The sequence below is a fragment of the Lonchura striata genome, chromosome 3 (assembly GCF_046129695.1).
Source record: "Lonchura striata isolate bLonStr1 chromosome 3, bLonStr1.mat, whole genome shotgun sequence".
NCBI classification, from domain to species: Eukaryota; Metazoa; Chordata; class Aves; order Passeriformes; family Estrildidae; genus Lonchura; species Lonchura striata.
The window spans coordinates 22,490,524-22,517,300 of NC_134605.1; the positions used below are offsets into that span (position 1 = coordinate 22,490,524).

The 26,777-nt window shown below is 44.7% G+C and overlaps 2 protein-coding genes across 4 annotated transcripts; one reads left to right on the forward strand and one right to left on the reverse strand.

Moving 5' to 3' along the window:
* Window positions 1-1,587: 1,587 nt before the first annotated feature.
* MGME1 (mitochondrial genome maintenance exonuclease 1) lies at window positions 1,588-7,170 on the reverse strand. Of its 3 annotated transcripts, none has more exons than XM_021540173.2 (5): window positions 7,093-7,170; window positions 4,489-5,086; window positions 3,523-3,745; window positions 2,983-3,115; window positions 1,588-1,812 (listed from the first exon to the last, which is right to left on the reverse strand). In XM_021540173.2, exons 2-5 carry the CDS (start codon window positions 5,009-5,011, stop codon window positions 1,678-1,680), a joined length of 1,014 nt encoding a protein of 337 aa, XP_021395848.2. In that variant the 5' UTR covers window positions 5,012-5,086; window positions 7,093-7,170; the 3' UTR covers window positions 1,588-1,677. The 3 variants fall into 3 exon arrangements, with proteins under 3 accessions (XP_021395848.2, XP_021395847.2, XP_077638078.1); XM_021540172.2 differs by lacking the exon at window positions 1,588-1,812 and adding an exon at window positions 5,914-6,069 and having other exon boundaries at window positions 2,706-3,115; window positions 7,093-7,138; XM_077781952.1 differs by lacking the exon at window positions 1,588-1,812 and having other exon boundaries at window positions 2,706-3,115.
* Window positions 7,171-7,475: 305 nt separating this feature from the next.
* SNX5 (sorting nexin 5) lies at window positions 7,476-22,466 on the forward strand. The gene is made up of 13 exons (XM_021540252.3): window positions 7,476-7,566; window positions 14,416-14,520; window positions 15,011-15,121; window positions 15,642-15,763; window positions 16,081-16,204; window positions 16,839-16,934; window positions 17,791-17,896; window positions 17,976-18,051; window positions 18,897-18,936; window positions 19,040-19,126; window positions 20,200-20,359; window positions 21,095-21,180; window positions 21,910-22,466. The coding sequence occupies exons 1-13, from the start codon at window positions 7,534-7,536 to the stop codon at window positions 21,955-21,957; spliced, it is 1,194 nt and encodes a 397-aa protein (XP_021395927.1). The 5' UTR covers window positions 7,476-7,533; the 3' UTR covers window positions 21,958-22,466.
* The last annotated feature ends 4,311 nt before the right edge of the window (window positions 22,467-26,777 follow it).

Here is a 26,777-nt window from a genome sequence, read left to right on the forward strand (position 1 = left end):
ACAGGGAAAAAGCCATCCTGGATGGAGAGCAAAGCCCTAGGAAGCTGGATGTCAGAGCTGAACTAACTGCCCTGGCTGCCCAGCAAGTTTTTCTGCAGAGGATAGACACTGCCCGTAGCAGTGCCCTGGGCACATCACTTGAACAGCCTGGCAACTTAATTGAAACTGGTCACAAAGAGTGTTTGGGTTTGGGTGACACTGGTGACAGCCACCTGCCAGTCCTGTTACAGGACAAACCAGCTTGTGCTGCTCCAGAAATGCTCCACAGCTCAGCCAGGGATGCCCAAGGCAGCAGCCAGGCTTTCAGAAGTGCCAGACACGAGTGACTCCCATCACTGCTGTCTTTTGAAGGCTGTCTGCCTCCTCCTGGCTCTCCGAGGTACAGACTCAGCTGGGACTTGGGTTTACAAAGTGGCTTTGCTGCAGCCTTCCTCAGGCACCCCTTCCAGGGGTTCTGGCTGATTTTCTTGAAGCTTAGGGGTTGGTCATAATTTTATTTGTAAGCTGCAGTGTTATTGTGAAAACTCATACATACAATTCATAGAAGACAAAAAGAATGAGGAAAAAGTTTTCCAGAGCAATACTGCCTGATATGATCAAGGCTTATTCTCTGCTTTACAGACTTGATTTTATTAGCTTCAAAAGTAAAAGTTCTGTTTCAAAACATTTATTCACAATCTTATTTGGAAAAAACAAACAAACAAACCAAAGAGGAAGCCATAAGAAACAGCCTCCAAAACCCAACCAGCAGCTCTTCACCCCTCAGAAGGCCCTGCTTCACAGCCACAGGCCTGCTGTGATACAGAAACTCACTCACGTGGCACTGGGGATCGTTCTTGGGGTGGGCTCCTTGTTGGCTCAGACCCACAGTAGAGTCAGGAGAGCTCAAGGCAGTGGCAGCACAGAGCTCCCAAGGCACACAGCCCATCTCACAGTGCTTTTCTGTGGGCTGGGTGTTAAAACACCTGCAGGAGGAGCCACTAGCAGCAGCCAACATTCCCACCTCTCAGAACACTCGCTGGACATTTCTGGGAGTGTTGGCTCCAATTCTGCTCCTCTCTTGCTGAGCCACTTCTGCTAAGTGGCCACTTTGCTGTACTATTCTAAATAAGAACTAATGAGGACTTTAATTATAACTCTCGGGACAGGTTTTCCAGTTGTAGCTGTAAGACAAACCACAAATGATAACAAGCCTGATGATGGCATGAGCAAGAACTGACTGAAACCCAGTCTACTATATTAATTTCTTTATCATTTGCATTTCTCTCGGCTCATACATTGCACATGTTGTTTTGCTTTAGTTCACCAACTTCATATTTAAAGACTGAGTTCTGCAACTTTTTTTGTCCTCAAAAATCACAAATGAAAGATGATCTGATCAAGCAGTTTTACTCGATAGTAGGAACTTTTCTACCAACCCCAGGCTGTATAAACTGTGGGATAAAAAGACAGACCAAATAAGTTGGGCTTTTCTGCCTGGACCACTGAGGTCACCTACAGTATAAGGAAATAGATATTCCCCATTTGAAAGTTATTTGTATTTTTGGGAGGGGAGAGAAGAGAGCTAGTAAGAAATTGGCCAAAGTTACTCAAAAAAGAACATGAAGATGGTACATTTAAACAAAAGGTTCTTCCTTTGTGTCTGTGCTCAGGCCAGTAGCTTGTGCTTAGTGTGGGTCAGTTTTTGTCCATGTACTCCTCCAGGCGCAAGAGCCACTTATTCCAGTAGTGAGAGCACAGGTCAGGATCCATGAAATGTGGGTGTGCCGGAGAGCCGTCCTTGTAGGCAACCACAATGAGCCCACAGCGAACCTGCAGCACAAACAGGGCGCTGTCACAAACACCACATTTGTGTGCAACCCTAAGAGCCAAACCTCACTGCAAAACATCTTCCTAACATACACATCTCACATCAGAATAAAAAGGGAAAACAGCTTACTGTAAAACACTTGGAGACTTAATATTCAAATGCTCCAAAAACCTCGAGCCCAAAGCTCTGAGTAACTCCAGTGAAAACCAGGGACATGAACTCTGAGGATGAGTGATACTTAAACCCTGCAGATGCCAGGAAAATTGCCAGAGACTGAGGAGTTTTTGCCTGGGGCCATACAACCAGACTGATGCCACTCTCCAGCTTCAGTCTGAATAGAAATGGTTACTTAGGGTATTTTCTGACATCTTTCATACCTGACAAATCCCAAATCCTAAACAGCCACTGGCAGTGGGGGACAGGAAGCTATTAGCAGAATTCCAGCCCATATTTCACTCTGTAAGGATCATGTCTGTGGACTGCTTGTGTTCATTGATCTCTACAATATCCTAGAAAGTCATTTGCACATCATACAAATTAACCTGCTCTCTTCTGCTTATTTTCCCACTTCAATACTTGTACTGAGGTAAAAATCCTTCAGGCCAAGCAGGCAGGCTAGAATTGCTTTTGGAGTCTTTAAAAACATGATTCCACCATTTTCTGATGCAGTGATTCCTAACATATTGCTCCTCCCTGAAGAAACACAGTACAGCTTCCAGACACCAAGTGCATCACTTAGTTCCTCATTTGCTAGTGGGACACAGCAAGGCAGGATGCAGGCAAGATCCCCCCATACTATTTTCCTGTTTGCAGGTTCTTTTATTTCCTCTCCTGCCCCTTCCTACTCTTGACACAAGCCAAAACCACACAGGACAGAGCACAGGGGATTGCCCAGATGCCAAGTCCCAGGGAGTTCATCTGAGCATCTCTTGGTCCCACTGAGCACTTCCTTAAAACCACTGAAAATTCACTACTGGCAGCCAAGGGCAGCAAGATTAGCAGGAGTAGTGGAATTATTTGACAGTATGACATCTTAACCTGATCTCAGACTGGGCTCTTTTGTTACAAATCCTACCAACGCTTCCACAATGGGCAGCAGGTTCTAAAGGCAGGAAGAAATGAAGACCACATAGGCATTGCTGCTTGTCTTGGCATGCAGCAGGCCTACTGACCTGGAAGTCATAATTGGCATCATGATTTATGGCTCCAATATACGCTGCAACCTGTAATGGGTTGTCATAAGTATTCTGAAGAAATGGCTTTGGCTTCTCTGATGTTTTCCAGTCAATCACACAGAGTTGGTTCCTGCACAGGAGAACAAGGCAGGACAATGGTTCAAACTTAAGTTTAGTCACAAGTAGGAAATAAGTGAGACAGCACATAAAGACTTTTCACTCTCAGCCTGTTTCCCCCTGATTGCTCATTATTGTGACTAAACAAGTCTCTTTCACACAGGCAGTTTAGATCCTAAAAACCAAACTAAAACCAACTAACTCAAACCCTCCGCAGCTCCTGGAAAATGCTTAAACCCGTCCCTTCTTCTGTAGGGAACTCCCCACCAGGAAAAACAGCATTTCACGCCGTGAGGATCATCCAGGGGAGTTCCTCCAGCCTGCCAGTCCTAGAGATCTGTCCAGCTTCCCCCAGCCACTCAATCACACCCTGGCCTCCACGGCACCACATGACAGGAGTTTTAGGGGAGGGCACCTCACCGATACTTGGCCACGCAGTCAACCAGGCCCAGGTACTGCAGGGTCTCATGGTGAACTCCACTTTCCAGAGCCTTCACCTCGCTGATGTCTTCCAAGACATGTTCCACACTGGATAAGTAGCCAGCCACAACATCATCTCTACCCTGGTCCCTAGCTGCTGTCTCTTCAAGCAGGAATATCGATTCCAAAGCTGAATGAAAGAGCTCTCCTTGGAGAAAAAGATCTAAGAAAAACGGGAAAACCCCCTCACATTTTAGACACTACTTTAGATTTGTATCCTATATATCCCACAATGTAGCTCTTAAATCAGTCCTGGTTTTTGTAATGAAAGTTTGAGGGTGTGGGGAGAAGGGAAAGAAACAGAAAATAAATTATCAATAGGAAGTCGGTATCCCTTCTGTTAATGCTTCCTTTACTGTTTTAGTCTCACTGCTTACTCATACATACACTGGATGAACCAAACAGTTACCGAAAAACCTCAGCATAAACAGAAGAACACATTGGTTTTTATCCATACATTCACTGGATAAACCAAACAGTTACTGAAAAACCTCACCATAAACAGCAGGACAAATTGGTTTTTAAATGCTCAGGACTATAGGAGTTCAAAATACCTATTTCCATCTTGTTACAAAGTAGCTTTGTAATTGCAAAGAGGCTCAGTAACATCATCTGGAAAATACCTATTTCTAAATAGATACTGGCAAATCGAGAACTAAAGGAAAGTCAGACAGGATTGAGCAAAGTACGCCTACAGTCTGACTCTCATTTTCCACAAATTTATAAATCCACCTTATTGGCCCCAGAACAAAGACCAGAGCTTAGGCTCATTGATAACAGGTACACTCACAACATGCTCTCATGAAACAGAAGCAACTTCATGGATTTCCAAACCACTTGGCCCATCGTACCTGCCAGCAATCCAACCTACTGCTTCTACTCTACAATCACACTGGCTAGACTTACTTTTGGTATACTCTTCAAATCCCTCTTTTCCAAGCTCCTCTATCATTTTCTGCTTCCATCTTTCCAGATAGAAGATTTGCTGTGGGGAGAGGGTTTGTTGAAGGATGCGGGTAACACTGGGCATCTTCATTCTTCGTAACCCGATTTTCATAGGGATATTTGAATCACTGCTGGCTGGAATAATTCTCTTGCTGGGGTTTATTAAAGGAAACCAATTCTTGGGAGTTTTTGTCCCAGCTTTAACTGGAGGTGTGTGTTTAGCTGGTGGCCCATATAACAAATTGTCTTCCTCAAGTATTGTCTCTGGTGTTTGGGTGCTGGTTTTATAAGATGTAACAGAGTGGACCAAGTTCTTGTATTTTTCTTGGTCAACTTGTTCATAACCGTTTCCTTTTTTCTTTTTGCTATAAACACATGCAGAGGTAGACAGACATGTGTATGGGAATTGTTTTTGGCAAAATGGTATTTGAAAAAGCACTTCCAGGCTCCCTGGTTTCCTGGACAGAATCTGTAAGAATTGCATCCTGACAAGAAGCGTTTGTGAGCAGTTAAGAGTTTTCTTCCTTCTGTCAGCAACAGTCTGTGGGTTACCTTTTTCCTGTGGAAAAAGAAATTTGTGATTTACAGAGCCATGAAACTCTGCCACCCTCCTATTCTTGCCCTTTGCCAAACAAAGAATTGCTATGACCAAAGTGTATTCATTTACCTTTTACCACCTCTATTCTTCAGATAAATAAGATAAAAAAACAATGAGTGAGGAAAAGAGGAAATGTTCCTGAAAGGAACTGCTGCTGGCCTGCCAAATCTGAAATCTGAAGCACTTGGAGATTTGTTGCAAGTAGCTAAAGTTGCATCACAGGACATCCCTACAGCAACAGTATCAGAACTGCCATGGAAGTAGGCACAAAAACCAGATCTGCCACGAACAGCCCCCAAAAGAGGGAGGGGGAAATAAAAGCTACACAGAGGTCACTGAAGCAAATTATTGCTGTGAAGTATGAAAACTCTTAAGTTTATAGAGAATGACTAACTGAAGGAGATTGTGGGAACAAGGTACCTTATAGGGTATCAACCCACGATTTTCTTTTGTGTCCCCAAACAGACAGCAACAGTATATACAATTGTGATCTCCAGAGTTAAATTTAGTGCAACAGTGCTTCAGTGACTGGCATGAGTTTTGATTTACTAGCCTTTGTTGTGCTGGGGAATATACCTGTGGAATTTCCAGTACTTGTGGAAATGTTTGTGCAGTGTATGAACCAAACTACCAGGGAAGGGAGAGTTTGCCAGCTGCTGTCCTGCTTTACAAAAGGAAAGAAGTTCTAGGATTGTTAAGAAATAAGGAACCCTTGTGCCCTGCTGAGTAAAGATTCATGTGTTTTTCAATAAACCACTAAAGTGGCATTTCTGTGCAGGTTAACTTACAAGAAAGAAAAAGAGTGGTCGGGATCTACTCTTGTACACAAAGCACAGAATTTAACTGAGATTTCCCTCTGGGGAAGTGTCTCCTCTCTGAAAGCATTTGTGGTTGAAGACTGGCAGAATAGCTTCAAGTGTTACATGATGAGCCACAATGGAGAACTGAAAAAAAATTAAAATAACTTGGAGCTAAAAAAAAAAACCAAAAACAAGACAACTTTACTTTCCTAAGGAAGTTGTTGCAGCTCCAACAATAACTGAGCTAACACAACTGAGGAATTTTTTTCCGGTATAGGGATGAGTGGTTTAACTAAAGGAAATAGAAAGGATTACTTAAAGAAAAGTTCACTTATAAAAATCTACCTCCAGCTGTGATTTTGCATAATAACCAGTATGGCTTTTTCTCCATAGAAACCTATCCAGCTAAAAACAAACAAATAAACAAAACAAACAAACACACAAAAACCCCAAAAACCAACCAAACAAAAAACTAAAAGCTCTGGCTTATTTCAGAGATAACAAAAAAGAACACTCCTAAACACACGTACAGACCTACTGTCCCTTGTCCCTATTTTGAGCAGAACAAATCCATTGATGAAGGTATAACTATGAGTTCCCTGCAGTTTTCAAAACACATTATTGAACCTATCCAGGTTAAAAATACACCTCCCTCTTTTGAGATATTTAGAGCACAAAGAGAGACAACTCAGCAACCCCGTTTAAAGCACAAGCCCACAGTTGTGGGCTTTAGTTCAGGGTAAACAGGCTTCAGTTCTCTGTTCAAGCTTCATTCCCAGATCAGCACTGGGAATGGAGTTAGAGGGGAATGTGGCTGTAACACGAAGTCAGCGCTCTGTGAAAGAGCTGGGCCAACACCAGTGACCACCAAGTGCCCTCAGAAAAACAAACCTCCTGCAGGTGCCTGAAAATTCCAGTGCCGGACAGCCCCGCCTTGTGCAGAGGGGGATAAGCCACTGTGGACAAAAAGCCCAGAAGCCCCGCCGGACGCGGGCATGCCCAGCCACGGCAGCGCTCGCTGACGGACCCGGGGGCAGTGCGGGCCAGGGGAGCAGCAGCAGGAGCAGCAGCAGGAGCAGCAGCAGGAGCAGCTTCCCTCTTTCCCCTCCCTGGCCTGCCCTCGCCCCCAGGTCCTCCCGGCCCTCCCGGCCCGCGGCTCCGCGTTACCTCAGCCGCGCTTCCCGCCACCGCCGCGGGCGCCAGCGCGCAGGCGCACCCCGCCCGCCGCCGCTACCGTGCTCATTGCGCACGCGCTGCCCGCTGCCTCATGGGACACGTAGTTTTCCCGCACTGCTAGCCCCAGCCCTTTTTCTTTAGCTGGAGCGCCCCGAAAGGTGGCGAGAGGAACGTGTCTCCTCCATTTCACGCTTTTTTGGTGGTCTTTGAAAGTCTGTAAGGAAAACAACCCAAATCTTTAAATACAAGCCGAAAAAACACAGCGTTGTGGTGCCATCATGGGTGAGAGCAAGCAGCGCCCTGCCCTCGCCAAAGATGGCGAGTGCCCCTCAGGGGGTGTGGCGGCGGAGGCTCCGCCCGGGTTATATGAGGAGGAGGTGGCGGGAGGAGGAGAAAGAGAAAGGTGCGGGGTGGTTGTGTGCGCCCGGCGATATGGCTCTGCTCCGTGGGGACGCGCAGGACAAGGTGAGGGTGGCGGCCCGGCTCCGGCTGCGGCGGGCGGTGAGGGCGCAGCCGGGCCGGCCCCGCGGCGTGAGGGGGAGCGCCCTGCTCCTTCTGCCCTCGGCAGCACCGGGACACTGGCAGGTTTTTGCTTTTGGCTCCGTGTTGGACATTTTAAAAGAATGTAAGTCGCCTTAGTCCTCGTGCCTTTGGCGCGCCGCGGCCCCCTGAGGGCAGAGGGTCAGAGCGGCCGGGTGAGCGTGGGGGCAGCCCCCGAGGGAGAGGTGCCGGGGAGGATTGCAGCGGAGCGGGAAGGAGGAAGAGGAGGGCAGGGCAGGGCAGCTGCCGTGAGCCGGTGCGGGCTGCGCTCTGTGCCGAGGCGGGGCAGATGATAACCCGGCCCCGGAGCCGCGGGAGCCGGGCCTGCCAGGTGGAGGATGCGGGAGCCGGAGCTGGCCCCGGGCTCTGCCGGCGATTGCTGCTCGGGGTTAAGCTTGCTCTTCCCCGTGGGCCAGCTGCCCTGCTGTGTCTGTGACCGGCCTCCTGGCTGTGTGCTCTGCCTTCATTGGGCTGTCAGCTGCCGCTTCACCTGCTGTGTCCCTTTGCCTTGGTTGTCTCATCAGCAGCTCGCTTGGTATGCCTTTCTCCCGAGAAGTGTTGAAGCTGTAAGTGCCAAGGAGCTTCATGCCTTCCCTTTGAACCAGCACAGAGGATTTCCTAATGTTAAGACTCTCAACTTCTCAGAGGAAATGCAAGTGAAATGCTGAAACAGGAACTTTGTGAATTAATGTTTATGTAGTGTAGACACTGATTGGAACTCTCTCTTCTACTAGACGAGCTGCTTGGGTCAACCTACCCAAACTCCCGCGTTTAATAACTACCCTGAACACACCTTGAAAAGAAGGCAAGGCAGCCCTTGTAAGAGTCAGCAAGTTGCCTATTTGCCACTCATATTATCACATCTGCATGTGGCTTTGCATTGTGACTAAGCTTCACTGGCAGGAAGATGACTTTGCTTTAAGCTGTTAGGTGTGCTGAAAGTCTCTTCAGTCTGTGTTTTCTCAAGTTTTTTGAGGCATGTATATTAACTAACTTGGAGGCTAGAAATACAAGTCTTTATTGACTTCTGGACAATTTCCTTTTCCCTGCTTCTTTTCCGTATGAGTCTTGTTTTGAAACAATCCTGAATCAGTAGGACAGACACGAGTTTGTAGAAGAAGCATTTTCTAGTAGCTTGCTTTGAGCTGTGAGCTGGCCAGTGCTTTCTTTTCTGCTGCCTGTGAAACTCTTTGTATAAAAGAGTCTGCCCTTGGAGAATACTAGAGGGGAAGGTCAAATATCAACTCTCTTGGAACATTTGGTAAATTTTGAGTGTTTATGTGCCCTTCTAACTCAGACAGGAATATTGGGGGGAGGGGAAAATGTTCTCGTGGTGGGGGCTGGAATAGCTTTAAACTCTGATGCTCGATGGACAAAGATTAGCTTGTTTTAGGTTGTAGGGCTGTCTTGGGATTCCAGCAGCATAGGGGGAGGATAAAAATGCTCCTATCTTGTCTGTTCCTGTTTAGGCAAAGAAACATCAATATGGAACTGGTGTGTGACCAGTAGATAAAACTCATGCCTGTAAAGGAAACTTCATTAGGTATTAACTTAAATAGGAGACACTGTTAAGTATAAACTAAAAACTGACCCTGAGGTGGCAAAGCAGGAGAGGATCAGGATATGTAGGAAGAGGAAGGGAGGGTAGGATAAAGGTGATTGAAAGTGCAGTGGAAAATAAGGTGTAATCTGTCATGGGGGAGGAAAAGGCATTTTAGAATTTGAAGTGAGTGGTGGGACTTCCAAGCCAAGCTTGAGTAAATACCTTGGTATTTCTTAATGTCAGTGGCTTCATGGTATTTGAAGGTTTTAGTCTGCGGTTGAAATGTTCTAGATCAAAATACTAAGAGCATGTATTGTAGCCCCTCTTTCTCAAAGCAATCAGTGGAAGACAAAGTGTTGTGTCATAGCCTGGGACTTGCTGTTATCATTCACAAATGGTGACTCTCCTGGACAAATTCTGCTGCACATTCTGGAAGGAATGAGGCCATACTAGATCTTGCCCGTGCTTAGCCAAAAACCTGCTTCTGCATGCTGCTGAGCCTGAAATCAAGTGAGGAGGTGAGCTGTTAGCAGGGTGCCAGCTCCTGGACAGGGATAATGCACTCTCAAGGACACGCAGCCTCCATGGAGCTGGCCCAGCAGTTTGGGCTGGTGGAAGGTGAAGCCAGTCAGCATGGTGAGGCCTGCCACCAGCTCTGGCCTCACTGTAGGAGGTCAGCAAAGCATTCTCGGGGATGCTGACTGTGGCTTGGGTCTTGCTGCTGTTGCACAATTTCCATTTGAGCTGGGCCAGACTGTGCTCTACAAGCACACAGGGGCTGGGCCTGCATGGCCAAAGCTGTGCTTGGCTCCTCCGTCTGAGGAAGCCCTGGCTTGGGTGGAGGTGTGCTGCATGCTGCTGGTGGAACAGGGTGAGCCAGCAAAGCTTTTGCTCGGAATGTGGCATCCTTGAATGTTTATAGAGTCCTTCCCTCTGTCAGGAAAGGCGTGTAACCTGCAAGTTCCTGAAGAGAGTGATGCAGAGATCCCTCTGGCAGGACGGGGCCAGTTTATTGCACAGCCTGAGGCAACAGGTGCTCTGGGCCTTCTGCTTCCTTGGCAAGCATTGCACTTGCTGAGCAATGCCATTTCAGTGTGACTACATCGAGCTGTTATTCCCTCTTTATCTTTATTTTAAGCAAAATAATTAAACCTTTGCGTCACTGGAGTTCTTCAGTTTGAAGTCACAAATTTGGGAAGGCATTTTCCATGGCATAAGTAAGCAGTGCTTCAGTTTTCGTGGTTATGTGTAACCAGACCACTTCAGGGCTGTTCAGCTCAGTGTCAGTGCTGACAGCAAACTGCCACAAAGGCTGAAAAATCCAAGCTTCACATGTGCTCCATAGTGCTGCATGCTTGCAGTGTGCTTTCAGATGTCTTTTTAGTATCCTGATTGAAAGGAAACTTAAGCTGCTTGTGCTGAATATGACTAAAATGTAGTTCCAGCAGCTAATGCTACTGATATCTGCTGGCCAGATCCTCTGGTGGCTAATTCCTGGTTGTCAAAACAAGGCCCTCTGGAACTGAGAGCTCCGTATAACCTACCAGAAAACACCATGATCTTTTAGTGCTCTCTGAAGAGCACCTAAACAACTTTAATTAGAAAGCCTGCTCTGTAAAAAGTAATGTTTTTTAGGTAGTGGCAGATGTAATTACTTCTGCTTGAATGACAGCAGGGAGGTGATCAGTAAGGGGAGAAGGTTTTTAAAGGTAGCTGACAATAAGCAGAAAACTCTGACATGTGAGCCCTTGTGGAAGGGCTTCTTACTCCTTCCAAGAGCCTGGCTATGTGGAGAACCCCTGGATTAATGTGTCTTTGAGAACAAATACATATTTCACTAGCAGTCAGAAGTTGTACACAGCTGCTTGCACTGGCAGATTCTTTTGTTAGAATGCAGAAGTGACACCGAAGTCATCTGGAGCTGATGCTAAAACTGCAAAGGGTGGAGCTGTAAAAGCAGCAGCTCAGGCCTCTCACCAGAACTGAGAGACTCCACTGGCTGAGGACGTTTCCTCCCACTGGGTGTCTGCAAGCATCAAGATGTGTTTTCATTTGGGTGAGGCCTGATCAGAAATGTAGTGTATGTCAGGCAGAAGTCTGGGTTAGCTGATGGTCATCACTGCCTTGTATTTAAGTGATCCAACTGTTTTTTTTTCCTAGCATCTCTATGTTCTAAAATTCTACCTGGATTGGGCACAGTAATGATCTCTGCTGTAGCCTGGGCTTCTAGATCAAGTGTTTATCACGGTGTCCTAATTAGTACCATAATATCTATTTATAGTCTTTTGGTCCTGAAACCTAGAAATGATAACCAGTATGATGTCTATTTATTGTGAAGGGCTCTGCTTTGTTCTGATTTACCAGTTGGATGGGTGGACAGTATCTGCACTGAACAGGGAGTAGTTTTGCTTGAATCCTCAAGAAACCCTAGGAATCCTGGAGCAAGTCTCTAATGAGTCCTGAGTTTAGAAGTGGGAGGTGTCAGAGAAGCTGTAACAGTTTCTGGAGTAATTGCAAACCAGAAGCTGCTTCTGGGGAAGAGAAATGAGAGTTGAGAGTACTGTGCTGGCTTTGGATGAGTGTTTCAGTTTGCAACACAACCCAGCTGTTTCTATTCTGTGTGTCCTCTGTATCTATTTGGGCATCTGCTACAAGTGAAGAATAATCCCTTCCCAGCTGCTGAGCTTGGGTTATATCCCTTAAGGGTAAGGAGTGACAGACTGGTTTCTGGTAACTGGATGGGGAACCTTCAGTTTTCTTGCCCCACTTCTTGGAGTCCAGGGAGGAAGCAGTGACGTCCTAGCAGATAAATGCCTCTGGATATGAAGGAGCTGCCAGAGAGTGAAGATGGAGGGGTGACCTGGGAAAGTCTTGGGCTGGATGCCTGCTGTGGTAAAACAACAGCCTGGATGTTTAATTCTTTTGCTCTGCACAGCCTTCGTGTGCCCATGAGGAGGTTGTCCCCATGCCTGCTTGTAGGATGGGTGCAGGAGAGCTGTTGGCACGAAAGGTCCCCTGTGCAGAGCTGTTGGTGCTGCAGAGCAGAGCTTGTGTGGGTCAGGGGTTGGTGTGAGACCTCTGCTGTGGGTGTTCCCTGAATTAGTGCTTTACAGAGCTGTGCTGACAGGAGTGGGGCTTTCTTCTTCCCCCCCATTCAGGGAACAAATGCTGCCTCAGCACTTTTTGTCGGGGAAACAGAGCACACTCTCCTGAAGTCAGACAGTGTGAATGTTCCCTTTATAGTCTGAGCCATGATTCTGTAATCCTAACAGTCTCTGGCCTGGAGTTAGGAGCCCACAGTGACCGTCACAGGACTAGAGCAGACCAGGACCTTACAATTCTTGGTTTCATATAGCTCTAGGACCCATTTGCAGTTTGTGCAGGGTACCAGGAGACACATGCTTGTGACATGTTAACTGCTTTAATCTGACCAAGTAGGACCACCTAATGTTTGTGCTTTTCTGTCTCCTGTGTAAGAAACTACTAGGCATGGAGGGGTCTAGACAGCATGTAATCATGGGTTACTTTCTCCACAAGAAAGAAAGCAAGCTCACAAATTCAGGACTGTCTGATTTGTGTAATCCTTTCCTTAGTTTAGCTGAGAGGAAATGGTTTCCTTTGGCTTATCATACTTTCCAGACTCAGCAGTTCATATTGTTAGCACTGCTGATCCTGTTTGGACAGCAAATAGAAGTAAGCAGGATGTAAAACACTGGGGTCTGCATCTTGCTGCTCTGGCTGGTGTTGTTATCTGGCTGGGAAATGGGAAACACCAACCAGCTTGCCTTTCATTTGGCAACAAACAGTGAGCTGTGCTGACTGGTGGCCTTCTACCTGTCCTTCCTGCAGTGCCTGGGGTGGGCAGCTTCTGCCCAAGCCTGTGTCAGTGGCTTCTGAACCATGAACCTCTGTTTGGCCTGTGCCTGTCCCTAGCAGGGACCAGCATTGCTTGCCTGTATGGGAGCATGATAGTCTGTCCTAAGTGGGACTGGAGGGAAATGATTATAGTTGGAGTCCCTGTAGAGTTTGGAGTCCCACCATGTCCTGTGGGATGTGAACAGCACCTGGGACTGCTAGGAACTGTGCTTCAGGGCATGCTCTGTAAGTGTGTTCACTGCCAATGCAATGCCCAGGATGGGCTAAAAGTCTTCTGGCCTTCCCATCTTCTGGGAAGCTTAATGTGCTGCATGCAAGGTCATTTCATAGCTGTAAGGCTTAAAAAGTTTTATGTATTACTTATCTCCTTTTAATTCGAGCTAACAGTGAGGATGCAGCAGATAGAAGTGTTGTTAGCATGGCTGGAGGGTGCAGTGGCTGGGGTATCCCTCACTTATGCACGGCAGTCTGATCATAGGGGAGACCAGTGGCAGGGGTAAATGCTGTCTGTCCTGGCAGCTGTGTCCTCTGCAGGCAGCCAGAGAGACTTGTCACATACCAGATCTGGACTGCAGATGGCCAGCCTAGGGGGAAGGAGCTTCCAGAGCCTTTTGGAAGCAAGGCTTCACCTTATAACAGGCAGTGTTATAAGGTGGACACTATATCAACAGTTCTTAGGCAGCTTTATAGAGGCTTGAGGCAGCATTTAGCCATCTGTGATATGATAGGATTGCTCAAATCCTGGCACCATTTGCTTGTGGCCTTGGGTGCTGAAGCTTAGTGTACACTGCAGAGGTAGTAGCAGGCTCCTGCTTGGTGTGGTCTGTGCTGCAGAGTGGTGAGATAGCAGTCCTGGTGCAGTTCTCCAGCCTGCTTTTCTGAGAAGGCCTTCAGAATTATCTCCAAAAGATAACTTCAGCATTCCTCCTGGCTCTGACGGTCACTCTTCAGCAAACTTCCTGTGTTGTGACCTTGATCTCTGGTGGTTTCTCCCTTCTGCAGAAAACAGCAAGGATTTGTCAGGCTGCAGCAAGGGAGGGCCTCTTAGAAGATAGTCTTCATGTGTAATCTGGAGGATCTTCTACTGAGAAAGCTGTTCCACTGTTCTTTAAAAGTTTGAGTCGGCTTGAAATTATGTTCTGGTTCATTCTGTTCTAATGAAAGAAGAAATAAACCCCCAAAGGAAGATGCTGGCTCAGTTTATGGCTCTTTGAATCACTGGGAAAGGAATTTTGGTCATAGGTGTGTACCTGAAGGCAGGTGTGTAGTGCAGTGTGGTTCTTGTTCATGGCTAATGATCAGTCAGCTTCACTAAACATCCTTGATTAAGGATTATTCTGTGAATTCTCTTGCAGCTGAGATCTGTTTCTGTAGACCTGAATGTTGATCCTTCTCTCCAAATTGATATCCCTGATGCCCTAAGTGAAAAGGACAGAGTGAAGTTCACTGTGCACACTAAGGTAAGGTCATGGGCAAAAAGAGGCTGCATGAGTATGTGTACTGCAAGTAACACATGTATTTGCAGTACACATACCTGCAAAGATGGGCTGGGAATGAAGAAAATCTAACTAGATGGCGATTTTCCATTTAAATGTGGCCTGAGGATGTGTATATATATGCAGAAACTTCAGATTTCCTAGGATCTGAACTCTCTAAACAGAGGCAAGTAGTTGGCTTTGCTAAGGAATCCTAGCTAGACACCAGAAGGCTGGGGGGTAGGAAGGGAGCTACTGTGAAATGCCTCAAAACAAACTGCATTAATGCTGTTCTAAAACAGTACTTTTTTTTCTAACAGTCTCCTTAGTGGTGCTGTTGACTAAGTGCCAGATCAGCTAAAAGGGAGTGGGCAAGGCTCTTAGTAAGCAGAATAGCTTCCTTTGGAATTGGGTAGAACTGTTTCTAAAAGCACTGATTTACAAAACAGTAGGGCTTCTATATATTCTCTTCCAGACTACACTGCCAGCTTTTCAAAGCCCTGAGTTTTCAGTTACAAGGCAGCATGAAGACTTTGTGTGGTTACATGATACACTCACTGAAACTGAAGAGTATGCAGGACTCATTGTAAGTACTTCCTAAAGAATGTGATTCTAAGTGAAAAACTGTAGCAATCTAAAGTGCCTACTAATAACGGTATAAAGTATATTTTACCAGTGTTACTGGTGTTCTGTGGCTTGGGTGTTCCCTATGCTTCCTGTTGCCTTAATTCCTAAACAACTTGAGTGGTATGGCATTTATGTTAACTTTCCATATAGCTTGGAGCAGTGAAAGATGCTGTGAGAGTCCTTGAGTATGTGGTGGTATTAATATCTGCCTGAAGATGGCATGCTGAAATAATCTGTTAAATGTGGGCTTTCCTTCCTATCATGATTCTTTAAGAGATGGCTAGCAATGGGATGGGTTACAGAAGCTGTTTCCCTCCTGGGGAGGGATAACACAAACCAGGGACCTAGAATTCCTGAATCATGCACTATTAACCACACTTTTCTATGACCAGGCAAAAGAGCCTCCTTCTAGGAAGGCTAGAAGTAGTCTTGGAAAACTTGATTTGCTAATATCCATGACTAACCAATTCCCTGCTTAGATACCTCCAGCACCTTCAAAGCCTGACTTTGATGGTCCCAGAGAGAAGATGCAGAAGCTGGGGGAAGGAGAAGTGTCCATGACAAAAGAAGAGTTTGCCAAAATGAAGCAAGAGCTGGAAGCGTAAGTAAAACGAATACTGCCAAAAGCTGCATTTAGAGAAGCCTCCTGGGAGAGAAACTCCTTTGGTGATAACTGATCTTGAGTGTCTCTGTTTTGAAGGGTGTCTTGAAAATCCTGGAGCTGGGGAGTGGCCCAGCTTTTCCGGTTTTCAAGCTGGAAAACTTCCTAGCTAAAGAGATTGAAAGTAGCTTTGCTATCACAAGCTGGCTATTTCAGAAGTCTGCAGTTGAATATTTTCATGGGCTAAACTTAAATCGGTTCTTTGTATACTGAAGAGGGTAGTACAAAGAGGATCTCAGTCTGTTGTTTCCTTGCAGTGAATACCTTGCTGTTTTCAAGAAGACTGTTTCATCACATGAGATCTTCCTGCAGCGGATTGCTTCTCATCCTGTGCTCAGTAAAGATCGCAATTTCCATGTTTTCCTGGAGTATGACCAAGATGTGAGACTTTTTTCCTTGTTTCCCTTTCCAAGCAAGGCATATTGTTGGGAGTGCTGTTGTTTTTTGCTGGGCACAGTCAGTATGTTGTGTGGATCTATGTGCAGCATCAGCAAGGAGATATTACAAGTATTTCTGTGAGATGACTCAAGGGTGAAAGCCTGACCCTTTAGACCTTTCTCTGTTCTAAATCTCACCATGTTTCTAAATCCTTGTCAAGTTGGTTAGGAAGCCACCTTTGCATGTCTTTATTGTGGGAACATGTATGGCTCTGGTGTACCTGTGCTGTGTTGCATGGTCCTAAAGTGGAGGAATGGAGGTGTATTAAAGTCACTCCTGCATATGTTTTATCACACCTAATTATGAGTGATAGATGCTGAGCCAAGATGTGCAGGGCGACACAGAGCTGTTTATTGGAATTGGAAAAATCCATGGCACAGAACAGTTGAACTAATTGTAGCCAAGCCAAGTGTTACATGTTACATTTTTATATGGGTATGATGGAGGGCTTGGAAATCAACCTTCTGTGATATATGCTAAGTGTAAAGCATGCTACTAACACTGCAAGTATCAAAACAGTAACTTTTTTTCCCTTCCCCGGTATAACTTTAAAGCTGCTTTGGCCTCTCTATTACAGCTGAGTGTTCGGAGGAAAAACACTAAAGAGATGTTTGGTGGTTTTTTAAAAAGTGTAGTAAAGAGTGCTGATGAGGTCCTCTTCTCTGGAGTCAAGGTACGGTTGTTGTTTTGTCTCTTACTCTAATCTTGAGTGTTTCTTGCTTCCTGCTCCAGGGAAGTTACTCCTGTCTGCTTCAGGTTTGCTGTGCATGAGGCTCAGCTATTGACATTAACTTGCCTTGTTACTACTCTCCCAGTTGAGGGGAGTAGCCTGTATTAATTCTGATTTCTATGGAAATAAGACACTGTAGCTTTAGGCTGTTCAATTTCAGTATATAATTAAAGTTCCTGGATGCAGAAAACCTACCTTAATACCTGATACTGGAGAGGAAGGAATTATATGTTCAAGAAACGTGCTTGTGGCCTTTGTCTGCTCTGGAGCTCTGAGCAGACATGATTTATGGGTTTCTGCTTATACTAAACAAGATCAAATACCAAATACTGGTCTTTCTCCAGTTTTTGTGTTGTGTTGCCACGGCAGCACTTCCCAATAAGCTCATAGTCCTATGAGCAGTGCCATGGAACATTACAATATGTATCATGTTTGGTGTGGATGAGAAACAAGCTTGAAAACTGCTTAGTCCTTAGCTACATTGTTGCAACAGGCCTAGGAAATAAAATTCCAGCAGTTGGGATTCCTCAGGGCTGTCTCATAATTTACTGGCTGCTTCAGACAACCTGCATCAGTATTTGAGTGTCAACTTCATCTTCACTGCTTAGTGAGGAAGAAATCTGCCAGGTGGCTTGGGATGTCAACCCTTGGCTCATATCTTGTCTTGAGCAGTTTTTCCATAGGGATTGGTGGGCCTGAAGCTCATGCCCAGGCTATGGTTGTTTCTTTGGCCCTTCCTAAAACAGGGTAGAGCTTGTGTTCTGCATTTACTGACTTAACTGGTCATATTGTTTTTCAGGAAGTAGAAGATTTTTTTGAGCAAGAGAAGACTTTCCTTGTGAACTACTACAACAGAATCAAGGATGCATGTGCAAAAGCAGATAAGATGACAAGATCTCATAAAAGTGAATCTTTTCAAAGCCCTTTCAAGAGATCATGCAGTTTTGATAATTTCAGCCTGAAAACCTTGTCTTGTTCTTGCAGATGTTGCAGATGACTATATTTATACTTCAGCTTGTTTGAACAGCCTGGCATTAGAAGAGCCTACAGTTATCAAAAAGTAAGCAATTCCAACTGTTCATAAACATATCCCGAGTCTGGGAATACCAAATTTCTTCTGTAAAATCCAGAGGATTGAGTCATAGGTGGTTTGAGGTTCTTGAGTTGCATGCAAGTGGCATTAAACTTTCCTTCTTCTGGCACTCCTGCTGTGGCAGACCTAATGTTATCACTTGCACTTAACTGAACTAGTTGATCACTTGCTAGTTGTGGCCTAGAGGTTACTTGTGCTGGTCATCAAACTCCTCCTAAACAGAAATCTTGATTCTCTTCACATCACAAACTGCTGGAGACCCCTGAAGAGAGGGTTTATGTGCATGTGTTCTAACGTGCTGTTAAATATTACTGCACTAGGTCAGCTTACACTAGGTCTGTACTACCTTCTGGACCTTTGCACTTCCAGAATAGTAGGGGATTTTTAAGCTAGGGGAACCCAGTTCCTTTTTTTGAGGTGACTTCTTCCACCTTTTGACTTTGCTATCAATTTACCAAGACCTTGTTAAAACAGAGTTTATAGCTGAATAAACAAGTCAGCTCATCCCTCTTGGATAGCAGCAGACAAAGTCTCCACAAGACCTTTATGCTCTGGAGATCAGCATTGTTACATTAAATGGTGTTGAGCTGCTCAGCTGTACTACTCTGGTAAGCTGAAATCCAACACATTGAACCTTTTCTTCAGGTCTTTGCCTAAATGAGTGTTTTTCAAGCCCTTGTTTGGATCTCTGTACAGGAGTAAACTCTAGCCTTCAAGCATCCTGGTTTCCTGCCAATTGATCCTGGCATTTATCAGACTAAGAAGTATCTCAAACATATTTATGTTTTTTTTTTTTTTCTTCCCTTCACTAGATACTTGTTGAAAGTTGCAGAGCTCTTTGAGAAACTCAGGGTAAGAAGCTTTGCTAGGGGCAGGTGTGGGGGAGAAGACTCTCTGACTCTGGATCTTGCTGTTCTGTTACACACCAACTGTTTTTTTTTTTTTCCTTCCGCAGAAGGTAGAGAGTAGAGTTTCATCTGATGAAGACTTAAAGCTCTCTGAACTACTGAGATACTACATGCTCAATATAGAAGCTGCTAAGGTGAGAACAGTTTTCTTTTTGAAGCTTAGTTTTGTTATGGGCAACATGACTCACTCATGGTATTCTTTGTGCTTTAAGAAGACAGGAAAGTGGACCCTTATTTTGCCTAAGAAACCTGAGACTCTTAAACCACAGCAGAATATAGAAGCTGTATATTAGCTAGCTGGAGCCCAGCCACTTACAGAAGACCTTGGACCAATTTTTCTTTGGCATGTAAAGTGGAGGAACTCTTTAAATTTCTGTAAGTTAGTGCAAACTGAATTTGAATCTGCAGCAGTTTCTTTCCTGTTCCCTGCCTGAGTACTCAGGGACTTGCCAATAAAATCAGTGATGACTAATTAGTAGTTGTGATTGACTTCAGGATTTTTAGAGTACCTTAGCACAAGTACATGGTAACTTTTAAAGACTCTTGGAGTCTGAGCTTCCAAGAGGGCTTTGGTAAATTGATGTGTCTGCAAAGGCATTGTTGGCAACTCTTTTCTAATCAAAACTTGATTTGACAGGGGATGACTATGCTGAAAAAAGGCACCTAGATACAACCTACTGGTCCTCTTAATCTAGTGTCTTACCTGTAATGTCAGGTACCCCAGAACATCCACTCCAGCCTCCCTGCCTGGGGTGTACTGTTATTTAGACATCACATCTGTACTCCTGCTGCATTAGGAAGGAATTGGCTCAGAGACCTGTGCTACTTCTCCTGTCTAGGTTAGTGCAGTGCTTCAAACTGTCATATCTCCAACAAATTAAATGTCTGCTGGAAGTAGACTGAGGGAATTCAGAAAGTGCTTTTTGCTCTTAGTGGAGATATCCACCTTACAGCAGGAGAAACTACTTTAAGGGAAGAAACAATGCCTATAGTAGCCCTTAGACTTCCTTCACTAGGGCATAACTGGCTGTCCTGAAAATGTAGTGCTGCACTGTGAAAAGCTGCCAAGAGCAGGCTGTAATAACTTGTTTGAAAAAGCAGAATCAGGTGCTGAAAGAAGTGAAACCTCCTGCTGCTAAGGTGGTTGTAACCTCAGTTTGGGAAGTAGTCCTGCTAAGGCTCTGGTGTGCTATTTCTGTCTATTCAGGATCTCCTGTACAGACGAACCAGGGCTCTTGTTGACTATGAGAACTCAAACAAAGCTCTAGACAAAGCCAGACTAAAGAGCAAGGACGTCAGGCTGGCTGAGGCACACCAACAGGACTGCTGTCAGAAGTTTGAAAAGATTTCAGAATCTGCTAAACAAGGTAAGACAGGCTTTGCTGAGCTTATGTTTAAATGAGAGCTTAATGCAGCCAAGGTCTCCATCTGACCTTCTGAAGGCTGCTGAAGGCTCCTGAACAGTCTGGACATTCCAAGGACAGTAGAGATAGATGCTGTAAAACTAATGTAGCTACACATTTTTGGAAGTAATTTTCTGTAGCAGAGCTATGTCAGTACTACATCAACCTTATTTATAAGCCCCCTAGTATTTGCTTTTTGGACTGAATTCAGCCTCCATGTGAATGTAACTACTAGAGGGTAACTAATTAGCTCAGTCAGAGCTGTGCAAACAGGCTTTTGCTCTGTCCCAGTACAGCTGAGTGTCTTATACAGAGTTTCAAACACTGGTTCTCAGTAGAAGAGTATATGTGTGTATATATATTTATAGATTTGGACAATATAAAGCAGAGGCAATATGCTTTCATGGTATACATGCTGTGCCTTTAGTGTATCTGGCTTTTAAATGATCCAGGTTCTCACAGAGCTTGTGTGGCTTATTTCTGGTTTGTTCCAGCTGTCTTCCTACAAAGCTTTTCTGTCTTAAGCTGTGTATCATGTGATGACTGCACCTCTGTCTAAAAAAAGCAAGACTAACTCTTTAACCTTTTTTTTTGATCAAATACTGTACTCTGAGCTGCACAACAGAAATCCTGAAACATAAGGGGCATTACTTGTCACACTTTGTATATCTCTTACCTTTGTTTTTTCCTTCTCTACAGAACTGATGAGCTTCAAACAGAAGAGAATAGCAGCATTTCGTAAAAACTTAATTGAAATGGCAGAACTGGAAATAAAACATGCAAAGGTGTGTTCTTTTTGGAATTTAACAGGCATGGGTTGAGAGAAATTAATAATGTGTAACTGGGAGGATTTGCTGGGTCATCTGACTTCCCATCAGGCAGCCTCATCTGTAAGGTTTGAGCCCTCTACCAGAGGCAGCTGCTGCTTCCAGTGCTTCTGAGTGCTGGAACAGGAGCACATCCTGCAGCTTGTGATCAGGCTGTCAATCTTGTCACTTGGCTTGTCAGTGGAGGGGATGTTGGATTTATAGCAACCTCTGCCAAGCTTTGCTAGGCAGGCTTGAGGGGTCTGTTAACTTAGTGTAGAGAACAAAGCAGTAGCTGTGCATCCTCAGCTTCCTTTGAAGAAGGGAAGTCTAATGTCCCACTCCCTGAGAGTACTGGACTTCACCACAGGCAGCTACTTCAGCACTGAACTGGAATGTGACACAAAGCCTTGACAACACTGCTCACTTTGGCCCACTTTAAAAGTTTCCTGTTGGCTCTTACACCTCTTCTTATCACAAACTGATGCATGGTTGCAGGCCTGCAGGAAGAGGGAGATTGTGGAATGTGTGATCTGGTTTTGATTCTTTACTGCTTAAATGCTTGTCTTTGCAGTAGGAAATCTTTAGCATTGACACAGGCTACAAAATCCTGTGACTGACCCACTATTTGGGAAGCTACTTCATTGTGAAAGGCAGGAATTGAATTATCAGTCATCCTCATCTGAAACTAATTTTCTTCCTTTGCAGAACAATGTGTCTCTCCTGCAGAGCTGTATTGACTTGTTCAAGAACTGAGGATCTTACTCTGAAAATGTGACAAAAGCATCAATTGCACTCAATAGCCAGGGGCAAGTTATTGGCTTGACTTCATTAGCTTAAAATAATATTGTCACGGAGATTGTTTCACTAATACTTAGGTATGTTGATAGTGATACACTGACTTTATTGGTATAAATGGGAGCTGAATTGTGTATGAATTGTCTGGATGTAGCTAACATCCTATTGGCTGATAACTCAAAATGAGTCAAATGTGAGAAATTAATTTGCTGTTGACTGACTTCATCTAGCAGAAAAAGTTTACTGAGAACTCCTTTTTTGCAGGATCATAATCTGTCTCTTCATGGCCCTGATATATATAAAACTTGCCAAGTGAGAGTGACTTAAGAGTAATAATTTTATAAAGTGAATATCCTAGCATTCCACTTCCCAGACAGATTTCTATAACAATATATTTTGAATTTCTATAACTACATTCACTATTTGTACTTGGGCAACACAGCAAATAAAGATGTCTGACATGACAAGCTGTTGTATGGCAAGAATTTGTGTGGGATGTAAAGTGATAAAGAGGCTTCAGACACACAACTATCACAAATTACTCATCACCTGGAACTCTTCAGATCACTGGAGAGAAATATTTGACTTGAGAGGATTGTACTTGGAATGGATGTTGAAATGAAATGTGTGGACTTCAAGTCACATTGCTATTTGAGTGGCTGGCTGCAACTTTTACTTCCCCTGTGCTGCATGTACAGCATTGTAAAGTAATTTTATACCTCCTACTAGCAGCAAGAGGCTGTTTAAATCTTCAGGGCTTCTGGAAGCATAGGCCTGGACAGCTTTCTGTAAGGTATAAACCTATTGAAGCAGCTGGGCTCACACTGCCATAGCTGAGGTGGCCCAGCCCATAAACCCCAGGGCCGTTATTGGACAGTTTACTATCACTTGGCATGCATGGATATAGGCCAGTGAGTCAGACCCTCCCAAAGGCAGCTTTTAGGTGAGATGAGTGTCTCAGCCTCGCTTAATTTAATGTGACTAAACTTCTAATCATGCTCAAAGTGGGCTCTGTGGCTGTGCTCTGGGCAGACTGCCTGAAGCAGCTTCAACCAGAGAAGCTCTGAGAATGGGCAGCTCTGTGGCAGTTTCTAAGGGTTTACTTCCCTGTGACCTACTGCTTTTTCTTCTTGATATTCCATGAAAACTGAGCAGCTTGTGCCAGCCACACTATCCTGCAGTAGAGTAGCTGAAGAATGTGTGAACTCATTTTTCCTTTGTTTGGCAGGAATAGTTTCAACTTGGGGTTGTTTGCCATAAGCACATTGTTCATGCATATGTAGCCTCTATATAGCTGATAGGTGACAGTGATGCTTCCTATGACAGATGTCAAGCTCCTAACACTTGTCCTGGGGCCATCAGTGGTCCCAAACTGGATGGTTCATGCCAGCAAAGCTTTGGTTTTTCCTAAAAAAAGCATACTGTTTATCCTAAACTAGTTCAACCTGGCTCACAGGCTCTCTTTTTCTCCAGAGAAAGGGTGCAGTTGTTTTTGACACGTTTTTGCAACACTTTATGTCCCAACCCCAGAAGTGGCCCACACTATGGTGGGTTTCATGCACTGCCAGTGGCAGTGTTGGAAGCTAACTGAGAGATCCTTTTTCTGTTTCAAATACCCTTTTGGAGCTTTTCCACAAGATGTTTGTTCTTGTGTGGTTGGCACTTTAAATTCTTGACATACCTTAATCCAAATCAAGATATTAATGTGAACAGACTACAAGTATGTTAAACATTTCAAATGGCTGTAATTATGACTTTATATTGATGTTGCAGTTATTGTAGTTGCAGTTAATTTACAGGAGCTGCAAGAAAGCTGTAAAGCAGTCTGCCAATGCCACTGTTGTTCTGAAGGAAGCTGCTGCGTGTCAGCTGCTGCCAGCAGAGTGCATTGCAGTCAGCTTCAGCGTGGTGACTTGGAAAATAAGCCCCAACACAGCTCACACCTCTGGAAGCCAGTGGGTGGCAGGCTGCAACAGCCACTGCTTACCTGCTACTGCCTTTCCTCTCAGGCTGAGTTGAGGTGAAGTTCTGAAAAGGCTGCTGCACCCCACAGTTTCTTACCTGTCCAGGCAGCTGGGCAGATGTTGATTCATAAGAGAAATTAGCTGAGTATGAAGGCAGCCTGCTCATAAAGGACAAATATTGCTTTAAGACATGTAATATCACTGGACCTGTCTTTTCTTATAGCAGGGCTTTGAATAAAGCCTTAGCAGAATGAAGATCAACTTAGGCAAATCAGTGTTATCATCAGTGTGAAAGTAAGTTTTTAGAAATATTACTGAGACTTACTTTAAAAGACTGGTTGGGGTGGATGAGAGCAGAGTCTCACAGATGTTTCAAACAAGGATTGACTAATGTATATTTACTGATCCCATCTGTAAAGCAGGTTAACTTTAACTTTGAAAGCTTGTTCCTCTAGTTTATGAGTTAAAAACTGGCTTTTGAGAGCAGGCACAGGCCTTATCACTGTGATGGTAACTGCTGGGAAAAGCCACATGCTGCAGATGTCAGTTCTTCATGCCCTATTTGAATGAGGGCAGAGGAAAATCTACTGTTTGGTCGAAATTGGTCAAACACTAAGGTGTGTTAAACATTGAGCTGTAGGAAAAGCTTCAGATGGGAACTAAGCTGGTCCCATAAGAAAGGCTTAAAAATGTGTCCGCTTGTACAAGGTTGTGATTCCAGGTGCTGCAATAAAGTGGGTTTGTAGACAGAGAAAAGGAATGATTAAGAATCAAATGTACTTCAGGAAGGAAGTGGTTTGCCCTGACATTATCCAAGTAGTCATGATTCTAGGAAGACACATCACTGAGGCTGGTAAACAAAATGGAGAATGTTTTATGCGCTTTTGGGATACATAAAGCCTGGAAGAGCCATGGGCATGAGCTCTTTATCCCAATTTATTCTGCTTTTCTCAATTCCATCCTTTCTTCTGGATTGCACACTCTGTAAAGGGGCTCTGATCTGAGGCCTTTGGGCTGCACTTCTGATAGCAAATGTTAATTTCTCAAAACATGGACTTGGGAAGGTTTTCCCAGCAGATATTAAGTTTCTGACTTGCTGTCTCTTTCATCAGACTGAGAGAAGCTTCTAGTTTGTGCTGTGAAGCAGAGAGCTCTGCAGAGTTCCTGTTCTTAGAGTTTTCAGTTCTTCCCTGCTCTCCCAGCACTTGCTGCTATGGTTGAGAGCACAGTTAAGAATGATTTCAGGTTGTCCTTCTGAACACCTGCATCACTGCTTGGTGACACTGTAGTGTCTGAAATGGGTTTGAAGTTGGTCCATTGGCGGATCGCTGCTCACCAGTGAACGAGTGCAGCCACTGGGGATCCACGTAATCCCTCACATTGTTGGCTGGCTGCAGCTTTGGATCTGCAGCTCCCTGTTTACCAAAAGTTGTGTTTCATCTGCTATCAAAATGCTGCCTGGTGGCTGAGCTCTGGTGTGGACTCAGCTTTGCTTTTTGTTTACTTTTAATATCGCAAAGCCAATGAGAAGGCCCAGCTGAGATCAGAGTCCAGCTCAGCTGGGTTGTCATGCTTGCATGCTAAAAATAATCCCTGTTAGGAGCGCTTCATGACTTAAACAGAGCAACAGGAACGGTGCCTGTTTTACAGGACAGGGAATTCAGATGGTGTGTGGAGAAGGGGACTTGCCTCTGGTTCCATGGGGAGTTTTTGTCAGATCCAGGAAATTAACTTGAATCTGAAATTCCATTCCAGGGCTCCTGCTGTCTTGATCAGCTGCTCTTGGAAGCAGTCAAACGAATGCGGGTGGTTTTGAGTTTGGCTGTCCCTTAGCTGTGGTTTGCTGCTCTTCTGTGCAGATGTGGGAGCTGCCAATGTCACTGTTCTGCCTCCACTCCAGTGCAGTGAAGCATTTCAGTCAGTTTAAGTGACTTTTAGTGCTCTCTTCTGTGGGTCTGTTTTACTTGGCAGTAGAATTGCAAGGTCACTTTCTGCAAGAGAGGCTGCTGTGGTCCAGGGCAGGTAGAAATGTGTTGTGAGAGCTCCTGTGCTGGTGCTTTGCCTTTATGTCAGCACTCAAAGCTAAAGAGCAGTGGCCTGTTGCACTTACTGCTTGTAGTACCTTAACCTCTCTTAGGTAAGACTGTAGAAATCTTCCCTATCAGTTCAGGGATTCTCATTCTGGTTTTGTTCCTTGTGTTTAATGATGTTTTGCTGTTACTGAAAAATGTTCCTGTTTCATTTGAGGAAAAGGCCCCTGAGAGTCTGATTCACTGACATAAAACAGGAGTGAAAAAGAACTTTAAGGTTCCTGTTTAATGCTAGTCTACTGCCTGCTTTGAAAACAATGTCCTGCTTTATTATGTCTGGTTTAGTTAGGATCAATTTTGTTCGGCTCCCTTGCCAAGGGATTTTAAAAGAAAAAAGTAGAAAGAAGAGAGCTCCACTCTGAAACAGCAGAGGGAGTTTAGATTGCACCTGTGACTCAGCCCAAAAGTGTACCTCAAGTTTATTATAATTTACTCAGGAGCTTCCAGCTCTTTCTTGAACCGTTCCTCCTTGAAGGCCTTGCTAAACAAAACCTCTTTCAGTGTAAGGGGTTAATAAGGGATGTTATACTACAGTAGAATGTGAGACAGCAATGGATGTAGTTTCATCATGAACTCACTGTCACTGCAAGGGGATGGCCTCACTTCCCCTCCTATTTTGTTCTTATTGCATGCCTTGGGCTGGTCCTGATGTTCGTGTGGCCTCAGGCCAAGCTGATGTAACTCGCTAAAATGGTGTGAGATGGGCCAAAACAAAACAAAGGCT

What these genes read in the sequence shown, in the direction of transcription:
- MGME1 (XM_077781952.1), bottom strand. Translation starts at nt 5,011, where the DNA reads ATGCAATTCTTACAGATTCTGTCCAGGAAACCAGGGAGCCTGGAAGTG. An exon ending in ATTTGAAGAGTATACCAAAA is followed by an intron (nt 3,746 to 4,488) that starts GTAAGTCTAGCC and finishes CGTTTTTCTTAG; the next exon opens with ATCTTTTTCTCCAAGGAGAG. An exon ending in GACTGCGTGGCCAAGTATCG is followed by an intron (nt 3,116 to 3,522) that starts GTGAGGTGCCCT and finishes TCTCCTGTGCAG; the next exon opens with GAACCAACTCTGTGTGATTG.
- SNX5 (XM_021540252.3), top strand. Translation starts at nt 7,534, where the DNA reads ATGGCTCTGCTCCGTGGGGACGCGCAGGACAAG. An exon ending in AAGAGTATGCAGGACTCATT is followed by an intron (nt 15,122 to 15,641) that starts GTAAGTACTTCC and finishes TTCCCTGCTTAG; the next exon opens with ATACCTCCAGCACCTTCAAA. An exon ending in GATGACAAGATCTCATAAAA is followed by an intron (nt 17,897 to 17,975) that starts GTGAATCTTTTC and finishes TTGTTCTTGCAG; the next exon opens with ATGTTGCAGATGACTATATT.